Source organism: Enhydra lutris, unplaced genomic scaffold (genome assembly GCF_002288905.1).
Source record: "Enhydra lutris kenyoni isolate GAN:26980312 unplaced genomic scaffold, ASM228890v2 scaffoldscaffold19, whole genome shotgun sequence".
Taxonomy (NCBI): domain Eukaryota; kingdom Metazoa; phylum Chordata; class Mammalia; order Carnivora; family Mustelidae; genus Enhydra; species Enhydra lutris.
This window is the reverse complement of record NW_019154103.1, coordinates 4,372,421-4,387,511: the sequence shown is the minus strand read 5'-3', so window position 1 is coordinate 4,387,511 and position 15,091 is coordinate 4,372,421. Positions and strand designations below refer to the sequence as shown.

The 15,091-nt window shown below is 35.5% G+C and overlaps 1 protein-coding gene across 1 annotated transcript in view; it reads left to right on the top strand.

The window, feature by feature from the left end:
* Positions 1-14,410, top strand: part of LOC111148283 (adaptor related protein complex 3 beta 1 subunit) — a 278,207-nt gene extending 263,797 nt beyond the window's left edge. The window contains exons 26-27 of the mRNA XM_022504764.1: positions 1,583-1,721; positions 13,691-14,410. Coding sequence (XP_022360472.1) covers positions 1,583-1,721; positions 13,691-13,844 — 293 coding nt within the window. The 3' untranslated portion in view covers positions 13,845-14,410. The remainder of the gene's footprint in view (positions 1-1,582; positions 1,722-13,690) is intronic.
* Positions 14,411-15,091: the final 681 nt, after the last annotated feature.

The window sequence follows — 15,091 nt, the reverse complement described above, 5'->3', positions numbered from 1 at the left end:
GACAAACCATTAATGACAAGAGTGTTAAGGTTAAATATGAAGCAATGCATTCACTTCTCTGAGTGCTATCCATCTTTCCATTTACAGGAGCTTGACAAAAGTACTGGCTTTGTACAACATTTCCTTTAATTACATGCTGCGGGAAACAGGCTTTTAACATAAACATAGTTGCATTCATTTATTCAGCAGTTGCTCTTCAATAGAGCTTAATGGAGAAGGTTTAAATCCTAAATGAGTACACACATCTCTCAGCAGTGTTATGTCAGCAGCCGTTGTGCTTTACTTAAAAGCAGTGTTTGACTGCTTGTGTAGTTTTTAAAGCTTTTGCCTAATACTGAAGTTAAACAGTCTAAGACAGAACATAGTGTCCCCGAATTTGAAAGTGGTTAGTAAAACCTGCTCTTTGTTAAAAGCTTAGATAAGTCTTTTTACAGTGTTGGGCTTTCGAAATTTTGTGCTGCTAATCATAGGGGTTCTTTTAAATTTCAGGTTGCATTTGCAGTAAATAACTAAATTAAATACATAGCCCTGAAGGTTCAGAGCCTTTTGGAAACATAAAATCAAATTTAACCATTTTTATAAATTTGGTAAACTACCATGCACATATAAAATGTCTCAAAAGTTATCATTTCTACTAGATACCATTAGATGTCATGACTTATATCACCAGTCCAGGTAGATGGAATTTATTGTAATTATTCTGGGTTTTTTAACCTCGCTACTAAATTTCAGTTATTTGTTCCAAGGGTTTGGCATGTTACTGAATTTGTTCACTGAACATTTTTACATGAAAATTTGATATTAATGGCATGTTCTATGTTAACTGTATGGTTTTTGTTCATGATTTTGCTTAACTTTGTTTTTTTTCTTGAATATTTCTTTAAAATGTCTCTGGAATTTCCAGATTTTCTAGATTTTCCATTTACATTTTTTCCTTTGTTTCCAAATGTTTTGCTTCAGAAATTTCGGTTGGTGTTTTCATAATTAACAGTATATTTCTGTTCACTAGGAAAATGCTATAATATTTAGGTATGAATATAATATAGCTACTTAGATACTTGTGCATTTTTTAGAACCCCATAACTGTTCAGTGACTTTCAGTCATGGCTAAGATAACTTTGATCTGTCAGTTGAGGCCATTCATCAGGTAATGTTACTAGTTATTTCAGCTCACTTTGATTTGTTCTTAGGCAGCATTTCGCAAGAGAGATATCTGGATGAAAATGAGAGGAAAAAAACACGTAAAAGCATACATAGTTGACATAGTCCAAATGAGTATATTTTAAAGGGACTGAAATTGAATAGAATCTTTGTGAGTCTACATTTTTATTTTATAATATTGAAAATCCGATTTATTAAGAGTTATGTTCCACTGCATTTTTATGTGTTTCCTACATAGTAAGGATTTAAAATTTTTTATAACATTTGCAATTATTTTAATTCTATGATAATTATCTTGAAAATTATATTCTGGAATGGCTTTTTTTTTTAAGTTTTTAAATTTTGGCTATGAACTTGAAATCGTTTTAATGTAATTTTCCTAAAGAGATGAGTAAAAGGGAGCCTTCTTTTGCTCTTACAGGAATGCTAACGGGAATGAATGAAATGTCTACTGTAATCATTGCTGCACCACAGAATTTCACTCCCTCGGTGATCCTTCAGAAGGTTGTAAATGTAGCCAATGTAGGTGTAGTCCCTTCTGGCCAAGATAATATACACAGGTAGGTTCACCAACATGTGATGTGGAGATAACTTGTATGTATATATATAATTTTCACTTCATATTTTTCCTTCAAAACAGTAACCCTGAAACCTGTATGTGCCCCCCTCCTTTGTTTCTGATGAGATATTTAATTGATTGGTTTGTGTTACGGCTCTCTTCCCTATTTATGCAATCCTTAAGTACACTGGGATGGACTGTCCTGAAGGTCAGTGTACTTGTATTTTATAATAGCTTGGTGATTTGTAAAGGTACTGTTTGTGAGCTGTGGTTAAGAATTTATTCTATTTCACCAGTCAGTGGATTTCCAGGAACAACTGTTCTATAAAGCACTGCAGTTGGACTTTTTTACTTGAAATGGAGGAAGTTTGGGTACCATATACAGAGTTGCTTTTCACAGCAGTCCCTTGAGACTGTTTCCAGTAATAAGGAGCTACTAGAAAACCAGCATAGGGCCAAATGCAGCTTCTATTTCTTAGACCAGATATATCTTCACCACGGAGCATTTAAGCATGAGATCCAAGTCATTTGTCCTTAAAGGTAGCAGAGAATGTGATTATTATGGTTGCCCTATTTGTGATCTGTGTGTGCCAGTAGCTTGAAATGAAAGTAAAGACAAAAATGATCTCCTTAAACAAACATGCGGTTATTATTTAGTCCTATGTGAACTTAAAGGAATTCATTAATTCCACCTTTAATTCCTCTGCCACCCCACTGCCAGTAGCATACTTCTGCCTTTATCCATGTATATGGAAAATGAATTTAAAATAAAAAAGAATGCCTTCAGACCTTTAAAAAATGTTTTTGAGAAAAAATTATTTTGGGTAGGTACCTGGCTGGTCAGCTGATAGAGCATGGAGCTCTTGATCTCAGGGTTGTAAGTTTGAGCCCTACATTGGATGTAGAGATTACTTAAAAATAAAATCTTAAAAAGTTTTTTTCAAGTTAATACAGGGGTAAGAGAAACCCCCTTATAAAGAGTGTTTTAGATTTATCTGAGATCGGAGTTTTAGATTTATCTCTGCCATTACTGGGCTTGGTAATTTGAGACAAGTTATAACTTCTTATGGGCTTTAAGATCTTCATCTGTTTAGGAAGGGGTGACAGGGAAAAGAGGGGGTATTAAAATGAAAGTCTGTCTTAATCTGTGGAAGAACATTGGTCTTGGCCTCAGAGGAGCTGAGTTCAAGTCTTGATCTGCCATTATTTGTAGTTGCCTAACATCATCTACTAATTGGGACAGAATGAAAACTGCATGTGCTAATCAAAAAACAAATTTACCCTATTTTGGGGGGGGTTGTTTTATTTTTAAAGAAACGTCCTTAGTTAAGTTGCAGTTTAAGAGGTCTGATGCTTCCATTTCCTAATTTCTGGCAGCCCTATCTATCTCATATAGGGGATGATAAAATAATAAAATGGGTATTAGGTCATCATGCTGGTACCACCATACAGATATAACTTATCAGTTACTGTTGTTCAATAGGGGAAAAAGTGAACAGAAGGCTTTTCAATGAAAATATTTTGGTTCTGAGTTTCCTCTTTTAATTGTTTTCTGCTTTAAATACTTCTTACTTTCCTGGGTGATTTTCTTTAGCAGAAATTCTTTGTTTTATTTATGGATACTTTGAATTATTGAAATTCCTACAACACTAAAATATCCTACACCAACTATAACTTTTAGCTTATATAGTCTGAAATTTTACCTGATGCATCTAGTATCCAGCAATACTTCAGTCCTGTTTTAATATATCCTTCTGTAATGTACAGAAAGACATAGAGTAACCCTTATTTATGGTGGAACTTCTGATTTATTTTTTGTTTTGTTTTATATGTGGGTTAACTTTTCTGAAAGCAGTGGCAGCTTTCCATATTTTTGTTTCTTAGAAGAAAACAGCCAAATTATCTTCTCAAAGCCAACTCAAAAGCTGCCTTCTTATTGGGAAATAGACTAAGAAAGACACTTAGCACAGTTGCACAATTTTTAGTAGTCCATCGTTTGCCTATAACTTGTCTTGGTGGTTTAGAACTTAATGTCTGTTCGTGATTAAATTATTGTCAGTTCTTAATTATCTGTACTAATTCAGGGGAGACACGCAACTAAGAACTGTTTATATTCGGCTTTGGAATGCAGAGATTGCCTCCAGACTTAATGTTTATGGTCCTCATACACATCTGCAATGTTTTGACACTTCTCTGATCCAGCTGTATGATTGGCTCTGTAACTTGGGGGAGGAGCCCAAGTTACTACTGAGTCAAAAGTGAAAAACATGCCTATCTATAATTAGGATTAGGTTGTGCCGTCTTAATGTGCCTCACAAGTCTCATTAGACATAATTGAAAATGTTTGCATTTGCTCTCACAGTTAAAGTATGGCTGTGTTAATGTTCTAAATTTCAGAAAGTGTCCGGGTAATAAACACCCAGAGTTACTTGGATTTTCCATAGAGAAATTGTTAAAAATTATCAACCTGCATATGTAACAGTTTTTTGCCATTCTTTTATATTCAGTAACAAAACAAAAATGAACAATTGTTAGTAAAATCTGTACCAGTGCCTTCCTTAATGTCATTTAAAATGAAATGGTAATTACTTTTTATATTATAATAACAGAAATGAATACTTTATCCCTTCATTGAGTTGTATTCATGTTGTTAGGTGTAGTGTTCGGTATCATATTATCCTCCAGAATTAATGAGTTTATATATCTAAACTTATGTTACTTAATTGCCAATAACAAAACTGAAATCTCTGTGAGCTGCTTTTTTTTTTTTTTTTAAGATTTATTTATTTATTTGACAGATCACAAGTAGGCAGAGAGGCAGGCAGAGAGAGAGAAAGAGAGAGAGAGGAGGAGGAGGAAGCAGGCTCACTGCTGAGCAGAGAGCCTGATATGGGGCTCGATTCCAGGACTCTGTGCGGGGCTCGATCCCAGGACTCTGGGATCATGACCTGAGCTGAAGGCAGAGGCTTTAACCCACTGAGCCACACAGGCGCCCCTCTGTGAGCTTTTTGAATGACTCCTTTATTATTCTGTGACAGTTGCTTTTTAAGTTTATGAAGACTAGAACCAAAGCCATTCTTTTTTTTTTTTTTTTTTTTTTTAGATTTTATTTACTTGATAGAGATCACAAGTAGACAGAGAGGCGGACAGAGGCAGAGAAGGGGAAGCAGGGAGCCTGATTCAGGGCTCGATCCCAGGACCCTGGGGTCATGACCTGAGTCGAAGGCAGAGGCTTAACCCACTGAGCCACTCAGGTGCCCCCAAAGCCATTCTTGTATTTATTAACGGTAATTGATTTCAGATTACTTAAAAAACAAAAACAAAACAAGTGTGAAAAGCATTTTGGATGTTAGTATTTTAATATCGGAAATTTCAGTATGCTATATTATTCTTGGCTGGCCTATGTTCTACTTAATTTTTGAGGATCTTTTATTTCTGAGAGGACTGTTCAATAAGCATCAGAGTATTCTTTCTGACCATTCTATGAATAAAGTTTCCATTGTCTTGAATTTTGGAATAATTTATTCCCACTGCTCTTAAAATTTAAATAGTTTTTACATTAAATGCCAAGTTAAAAAAAGAATTAATATAAGAATTATTTGAGAAAAAGGGAATCTTCATTAATATGCAGAAGTGTATAATTGCATAAAGTAGACATTTTAATTGAATACATAGCAGAAATGGTTCCTACATATCAACAGAGAATGGCCTCCATTAAGAAAAAGTCAATTAAAGGAGCACAAGTTTTATGGAATTCATTTTAAAAAACAGGAGCATCGGGGTGCCTGGGTGGCTCAGTGGAGTAAGCCTCTGCCTTCGGCTCAGGTCATAATCCCGGAGTCCTGGGATCGAGCCCCACGTCGGGCTCTCTGCTCAGCAGGGAGCCTGCTTCCCTTCCTCTCTCTCTGCCTGCTTGTGATCTCTGTCTGTCAAATAAATAAATAAAAATCTTTATTTAAAAAAAAATAAAAATAAAAAACAGGAGCATTTCTTATGTTATTAACTGCTTTACAAGATCAGTAGGAAACTGTGTATCTATTGTTGGATGATATGACATTTAGTTTTTATTTTCTAAATGAGCAGTAGTCTCAGAAAGCCAACCAGTAAACTGTTGAGATACACCTTTATTTTCATTTCTCTGGTACTTGCTTGGTGATTGAAAAAGCTGCTCTTTGAGAACAAAACCATCCAATTGAAATCTACAGAGTTATGATCATTATGGCAACCTGCTATTTTCTAGATTACAGTTACCAAATGATAAGGGGTAATACAGAAAGGAGAATTTAAATAAAGTCATCAAAAAAGCATTTATTAACCATGGAGCTGAACATCTTCATGTCCTGTGTTAGATATTCATATTAAAACATGTGAGATTCTATGCATTGTAAAAGTCTTAAAGCATATTATTTAAGACAGGACTAATAATATATAAATAAAGTATATACAAAGGGCAGAGTGAACAATAGTAAACCAGTAGATGAATGGACTGCAAAGAGAAAATGTTAATATTCAGTGTGTTTAGGGGAAGAGAATTAGAGAGACTAGCAATGGGAATCTTAGGTACATTCAGAGCCAGGAAAAATTTCCTGTGTTCCTCTGAGAAAGAAATCAAGTAAGGGTTTATGACTGATGTTTGTATTCAACAATGTAGAAACCGTTGTGCATTTTCTTTTATTACGTTGCTTGTCCTCTCATAAAGGTACTAATACATAGTGAGCAAAAAGCAGAAAGGTAAAAATCTGTAGTTCCAAAATCTTTAAGGCTTTTCTGTACAAAAGAAACCTGTGGAGGGTTGTGTAAAACTGGGACCTACACCGGAGGACCCAGATTTGGTACATCTGGGGTATGGCCCAGGAGTCTGCATTGTAGCCAGTGGTCTAAGCAGTTCTAAGGCCAGTAATGTTCCAGAGTTTACAGTTTGAGGCTGCCTTGTATTATCAAGAGTTAGTGACAGCTACATGACACATGTTAAAGTGTATTTTTCCTGTTTTTGCATTTCCTTTTTATAGATTAAGAGATGCTAATGGAGGAGATGTTCGGTTCTTGGTTGTTTCTTATCACCATGCCGTTGTGCTCCAGCAACGGTATATTGTTAATTATATTAGTGTATTGTAGTCCTGCCTGTGAACAGTCTGAGACCCCAAGTAGAAGTTTGTCTTTCAGCAGTCCCAACCATTTCACATTTTAACCCAGTTTCTGGAATTTTGACATTCAGTAACAGTGGTGTTGTTAAAAAGAGTTGTCATACTACCTACTCATCTTGCCCTTTCATGAACAGCACATTGACCCTGTGAGGGAAAAATGTGATAATTTGAGTGAAAAGGGAAAACCTTGTCTCTGCCGTGATTCTGTTTTAGCTCTTACCTTATTCAATAAGGCCCAAGACAGTTTTTTTTGTTTTGTTTTTTTTAAGATTTTATTTATTTGACAGAGAGACACAGCAAGAGAGGGAACACAAGCAGGGGAAGTGGGAGAGGGAGAAGCAGGCTTCCCGCTGAGCAGAGAGCCTGACATGGGGCTCCATCTCAGTACCCTGGGATCACCACCTGAGCGGAAGGCAGACGCTTAACGACTGAGCCACCCAGGTGCCCCCCAAAACAGTTTTTATTATTAACTTGTATTCAATACTTGCAGTCCTTTCCCCACCCCATGTATCTTAATCTGTGTTTGGATCTTGTTTACTGTATCACTTCTTGAATTTGCAAATTTTGAATACGTGCAGCTTATGAATAATTACAGTCTTAAGAGAATGAACGTTGTTTTACCTATTGTTACTTAGGTCCTTAAGTATTAGGAAAATCTGGTACTGTGGCTAGAATAGTGTATTCATAGCAACCTGGCAGTCAACTTTTTAATTTGCCAACATACCTAAACACAGTTTATTTGTTTCAGGTTTAAAAATCAATAATCTTTTTATTTAATTGAAGTACATGTAAAGAACGACTTGTTTCATTTCTGGGCCTTCAGCTCATCCATTGAATCACTGATATCTTATACATGTTTAATGGTTATTAATAGGAGAAATACTGGTATATACTACCATATCCATCATAAGATGTCTATGCTATGCAAGTCCATTCAATATTTTTTGAAAGCTTGTGACAGGTTTTCTTGGTGCTAGGGTTACAAACGTGTAGGGGCATAGGTACTTCTTGTTGGGGTCTTTGATATTTCCCTTTCTTCTGTTCTTAGGTTGCTCAACCTTTGGGCTATTGTTTTTGTTTGTTGTTTTATTTATTTTTCCTTAGTAACTGAAATATTTAAATAACCAGGTAATTCTGAAAGACCGTAATAGAAACAAGTGTCTTGGTGCCCTAATTTTATAAGCCCTGATACTATAGTAACCATACATCAGCTGTCTTAAAAAAAATTTTTTTTGTAAACGGTTGTTAGTATAAAGATATCAGGCTTTGGTCTTTTGTCCTGTGTAACAAATTTGGGATCTCAAAGGGGGCCAAAGATTCATGGAACGTCTTTAGAAATCGGGTCTTTCTCAGGTTGGAGATTGTCCACTAGAGGGCAGCACTGCTTTTTTATCTGCTGCTTTGATCTCTGCAAGCTCTGTGAGCAGCATTTCATTGAAAAACAAATGTGGACCTCAGCTAATTTTTACATGGAAAGCATATTTTGATATTTCAGAAATCACAAAGCTACACAGCTGACTTTGCTTTAAAGCATTCCTTATTTAAGTTTTCTTTACTTCCACCATTAGTGAGGTAATACTCTGTAATGCAACAGTTTTACTAATAGGAATATATATAACTGTTTTCATGTAGAAATGAAAGAGAGGTATTCTTGATGATTTTCTTTCCGGGTTGACAATTTTATAAGGAATCAAAGAGAATGGGGTAAGAATTTATGTGTTTTACTATTTGCCCATCCCATCCCACCCCCACCAAATAGACAGACCAAAAATGCTTTGGAATAACTGGAATATTTCGTGTCTTCTTTGAGAAAGCACACTTAGAGATATATTTAGCTTTCCTGTATGAAGAAAGAGAATGCATCATTGACAAGATAGTATGGAGAATCATTTTTTTATACCATGTTTAAAGACTAGAACAGAATACAGAGAATCCTAAGTTATGATGGTAGCTTTTTTTTTTTTTTTTTTAACTCTTTTCATCAGATTGTCAAAGGAAGATACTATAATATTGCTGGCTAATTTTTTTTAATGATAGGAAAAAATACATTGCTTTGGATAAATTCCCTAAACTTGAATCACATGTAATTTTTTCCCTCAGTATTAATTCTCTTAGGTAATGGGTTAAACTTTAAAATACAATTTTATAGTCAACAAAATGGAATTTTTTTTACAACTTACAAGTTCTCTGTTTAAAATGTTCTGTATTAACTCAACATAATAAGGACTTACCATTTTAAATTTTTTGGAAAACAATGCTCCAAATCATCAGGCTTTGGTATTTGATGTTAGGATGCTTATTCAAACCAGTATTTCTTATATATAATGATTGTGCGACTTCATTACACATTTGTCAACTTTGAACTAATTATTTTTATACAGCTAGGGCAGGGCACTGCATCTTGTGATCGTCTTTCTTACTAATAGGATTCTGTCTGCTTCAGCAGGCAGTAATTGAAGGCTTCATGTACAGAGTAGGGGGGAAAAAAAGTTTTAGCCTGAGTGGGCCATTGTCACAGCTTCTGGTAACCAGTAGAACAGAAAACACGAGAAAATTGAACTCAGAATAGAAAAATCAGAAACCAGGAAGACTACCCAAGAGAAGAAAAAGCATGTCTTAGAGCTGTTGCATTAAATGTAGCAAATACGATTCTATTTAAAAATTTTTATGTTGTGAATACCCTGGAGATTGATGCTGTCTCTCAGATAAATACTTTTTAATTCATGTTATCCTGTTAACATTGAAGTTGTTCAAACAATTGAGTTGTAGAATTTCTTTTCTTTCTGACAAAAACATTTATGGTCCATAGCCAGTTTCTCATAAATCTAATAAAAAGTATGGTTTAAGTGCATGAGGGAATAAGGCCATGTATTATAGATAACAAATTTATACAAATTTGTTGTTGTTATCTGAGCTTTTTTCATAATTCTGTCAGTAGTTAAGAAAAATTAACTTTTTTAGAAAAGTGGTATCTTCATTTAGGGTTGGCAAGCAGCTTATTTTGTCTTTTTCTTTAATCCTAAGAATTCTTACAAGCTTCAAAGATTAAATGTCAGTTGCTAGAGATAATAGACAAAAAGACATGTAATGAAATGAAATACAGATATATCTAAACAGTTTTTACCTTCTCAGTTGGTGATTACAAATAGCAAGTGGTTGGTGGTGGAATGAAAATGAAAAATAATGAAAAATACCTAGATGGTATCCTTTTAATAACATGGAGCCCATCATACATAGGCAATACATCTTTAACTGTCATCCTCTTATTTGTTCTCATTTGTGGTGGTACTGGTGTTCGAGGTTGGTTGGCCTCCCAGAAGTCCCTCCCTGTGTTACATTTCCATTTAGGAAGGTTTTATATTTTTCATTGCCGGTGTGTCTTTTGAGGGAATGGGAGGTGGGGGATATTTAAAATTTTTTAAATCTTTAAGGTCAGAAATTAAGAAGTTGTTACGACAAAGCACCAAGTCAAGCTGCTTTAAATTCCATAATGGTGCAAATTCAAGTACACAGTTTTGAAGGGAAAAATCTTCCCTCTTCAAGTTTTTGGAACAATAATAGGTTATATGCATATTAGGTAAATAAGAAAACCTTAATTTATCAGTGCATTTTTGCATATTTGAGAATGTGTATAATCCAGAATCAGAATACTTGGGTTCAAATTCCTGCTCAACCATTCACTATGTGCCCATGAGCAGGTTTCTCAACTTCTGTGGGCCTCAGTTCCCTCATCTATACTGTGATTCGCCTCGCAGAATCAAATGAGTGCCCGCTACACAAAGCACTTAATAAATGGCCGCTGTGGTTATAAGTACGGTGATCCAAAAACTTCACATGCCTTCTGAAAAAGTTTGGTCACAGTGTTCTTCTTCGTTTGAGGTCAAGTACGGAGGTTCTGATGTCAGCCATTAAATTTAGCATAGAAGTGTTTGACCAAGGCTGTCTTTATAATCAATGTTTCTTGTGTCTGAAAGCTAGCTGTGTGTTGTTTATTAACTGGTACTCTTTCCCTAACTGTCTTTCAGTGGATTTTTAAAGCATAGCCTGTTCCGGCATTAAATGATTAAGAAATTTTGGGTGGTGGCTTTGATTTTCATGGACCAAAACAAACCAGTTGTACTCATGCTGTGTTCCAATTAAATACATCCTTTTTGAACTGTGAAATGAGAATGTCAGAACATCTGATCTTCTAGTCTTCTGCTTTAAAACATTGCTTCCACCATTTGTGCCCACTAGAACAGAGACCTAGTTAAAAGGCAATAGCTTTTTCACCACCTAACAGATTTTATTGCTAGGACAATTTGCTTAGCATGTTACCACTGTAGTGTAAGCAAAGACCTCTTTTCTTTCAGACCTCAGTTCTTACAGTATTGAGAGTTTTGTGGTAATAGGATTTCAAAAACATGTACAAGAGACTAATTTTAATCTCTGTAAACATACTGACGTCAAAATTGACGTTTGTCTCTGCTGAATTTATATTATTGTACCATCGACTCTAAGTTTTTAGTAGAAAAGAGATAAAATGTGCCTTGGGGCTGTACAACCCTGAAATTCAAGTGCTTTTGTGTCCCTATTCAGACATAATCTCCTTCTCTGCAGTCCCAAGGCACAAGTGTTAAGTAAATAAAGGGACTAATAAGACTATTGTTTACATAATTATAACCCTGTCAGACATAGGGACCTCTGTTGAAATATGTGTTAAATGAAGATTTGATGATGACCAGATCTGTGGGGGGAAAAAGTTACATAAATGATAGGACAGAAGAGCCACCTAGTATCATTTGGTTTAACAGACAGACAAGGTTTAACAGAAATCCAGAAACAGGATTCTCCTATGAACCAGAAGAACCTCAAAAATGTGGACAAAAGAAATGCATAAACTTGCAAGGGGTATTAGGAAAGAGGGACCTTTGAGGGCTGGTGATTTTTGTGTTTTCTAAAAGATGGAATTAGGTATGCAGTTCCTTATGTCTTGTGTGGACATCTGAAGAGCACACAGATGTGTATAGTATGAGAGCTTTAGAAAATCTCTTTAAAAACAATGGTATGATTTCTCTTCTTAAACTGGTCACTTACACTTGTTTCTCTCAAGTAGAAAAACTGCTCTGTCGGACTCCTTCCCAGTCTTCAGTATGTTTGGAGAGAGCAGCTTTCCATGTTTGCAGAAAACACAAGAATAAATGACTAGGAAGACTTCTAATGTACTTTATGAACAACCCACCAGCTTATATTTTAAGATGCAACCTAAAAGTGTTGATAATATTTTCAATTATGTAAAATTAGTGTATTTGTTTTGCTTTTGAGTCATTATTCTGATTATTGTTGGGAAACCGATTTTCATGATTCTGTTTAGGTCAAAAATGGCTTGTTAGGTTTTGAAAAAAAAGACTCGAATGTGATCTTGATGTCATTTTTTTAAAACTCAAAAAAGAAATTACTTTTCATTTAAAGAGAATCTGCTTCCTGCTTAAGTGGCTAATATTTTAATTAAGTTGGGAGTGAAGTTTTTCTGAGTGTCTCCTGATAAACTCCCTCTTTTATGTTGATGGTAATTAAACAGATCCCTGAGGACACCGCAGGCTCTGCGCAGGGCCCATGCTAATTGTCAGACATGAGACACTGACCAGTTGGTTTGCTCTTGAATAGTCCGCAGCGTGCTGTCAGCGCGGCAGTTTTATTTTTATGTATTGTGAGCTGTTGTCAGGGCTAACTGGGTGCCATTGTGGCTGAAGATGTTGCGCAAATTGAGGCAGATGGCTCAGATTCAGACACGTGTCATACAGAAAGGGGAAAGGGGATTGGCCCTGCAAAGTGGGGTCACAGCAGGTCACAGACCTGCTCTACACTTGTTAGTGTTTTCAAAAGCTCATGTGCGGTAACTTTGTTTTTCTCCAGTCATCCCTGCAATCAAACCCCCTCCCCCCCCCCACAAATGCGTGGAACATGCTCCATGTGGAAAATGGAGGCCTAGGAGGGTACCGTCCTCTTCCTTCACGTCTCTGGGGCTCAACTGTGCGTGCAGAATGAATTAGCAGGATTGACAGAAGTTCATTGTGCCTCCAACGGCTTTTCAGTCAATTGCAGTGCTTAAAAGGCTAGTTTTGCTTTTAATTCCATGTAATTAGTAGATTCTTCATGTCTTGGAATTTAGTAATGGAGCCTTAGACCTCAAGTTTCCTCTATTCTAAAGCAAAAAGAAGTATCTAACGTCCTGAACATTAAAAAAAAAAATCTAAAAAGAGGGACTGTGGTGTACTACCTAGCTGTCATGTGATTTTGTTACATGTCATCATCAACATTAGAGATTGAATTTTAATATTTTAGCATGCATGCGTGAATTTTTGAAATGATATGAGTTTTATAATGTCCATAAAATTACCTAACTTCTTGCATAATCATTTTCACATACGAGGAATTAAAATTTCAAGCTCGTAGCTTTTCTTAATATGTTAAAAATAAAAATACAGTGGTTTATTTTAAATGGCCCTATGCATGGTGAAATGTTAAATATCAAATGAATGACTCCCAAATACATATTAGTGGAGAATTATTCACATATATCTGTTGTCCAAACTAATAAGTAAAATGGACTTCCTCTTCTTGTTCTGTTCTAACAGTGCACTAAAATTACCTGCCTGTGGTAAGCATGGTGCTGGGCAGTTTATTGATTTTTCAGAAGAATGCTTGGCTTTGGGTTTTTGGCAGTAGGGAACCTGTAAGAAATTACTGAGAAAAAAATTATTTTAAACCTATTTGAATCTGTGCTGTCTCCTTTCCCCTATCCCCCTCCCATGATAAAAGTCTTCTCTTTTTTTTTTTCCTTCAGGTTTGCAGCTAAAACTGTGCACAGTGGGTCGTTGATGCTCGTCACTGTGGAGCTGAAGGAAGGCTCTACAGCCCAGCTTATCATCAACACTGAGAGAACCGTGATCGGTTCTGTTCTGCTGCGGGAGCTGAAGCCTGTCCTGTCCCAGGGGTAACCTGCTTACATCTGGACTTCAGAATCTGGCACAGAACAAAAGTGCCTGGCATCCACTACTGCTGCCTTTCATTTATAATAATAGCCCTTCCATCTGGCAGCGGGGGAAGAATACACTCTTGACATTCTTGTCTCCTGCTTTAGAATGCTAGTGTGTATCTATCATGTATACAATACTTTCCCCCTTTTCGCTTTGCTAACCAAAGAACATATATTTTACTGTCAGTTTTCTCAACTCTTGAATCCATGTGGCATTTTCTCTGTCCTGCTACTTCTTCTGGCCTTCTCCTCGTCCTTCTCTTTTTTCACAATGGACAGGAATTGGGTATTTTAAGTTCATTGGAAATCACCCTCCCTCTCGGTGTAAACAAAAATTAGCCTAGAAATAGTCTAAATGGCCTCTCAGCTTGATATCTGAAAATTGAGGTAGCATATTTTTTAGAATTAAATACAAAAACAACAAGATCTCTGTAAAATTTTGTTCTACGAATTTCCTGGTATTGTAATTGGTTATTGACAACGCTTATCATGAAATCATCTCTGAATAATAAACTAGCATACGAATAACATGTGTCTTTGCATTTTTAATAAGAAACTGTGTGTAATCCCAAAGTTCATAGGCTGATATTTCTTTATTTTAAAGTAAATGGTTTGAGTGTTATATTCTGCAAAGAAGAAATCAATGGGGGTTAGTTAGTAAAAGAAAAAACATTTTCAAACTCAGGTAGATTTTCTAATTGTGTTATAGAGTAGTTAACTCCAAGAAAAAAAAGTTGGTATATTTAATAACAACAACAAAAATCATCATGTTGTGAAATAAAATGTCTCTTTCTGTGCAATCTTGATTAGTAGAGATCAGATTATAAGGTGTAATACACCTGCTGAATAAATTCTTTTTATCTCATTGTTCCTTTACAAATGTTGATGCCCAACTTAGATGGACAGAAACACCTTTGGAAACTAACCAGTATAAACCTCATTGTAGAAATTTTAAAAACCAGTTACTTAATCATCATATTCGCCCTTTTGCCCAGAGTATTTATTTTGGTTGCTGACTTAGAAAAGTCACTGTTTCTAGTAAGATTGTTCTATGACCAGGAAACTGTTTTCTAAGTCTTTTATGCCTTTTTAAAACCAGTTGAAATTTTATTTACCTTTCTGATATAAAGTAATATAGAGTATATGCTAGTCAGTTCCCTTTCTGTAAAGCCACATAACGATTTTTAAGAAGTAAAAAGAGAATATACA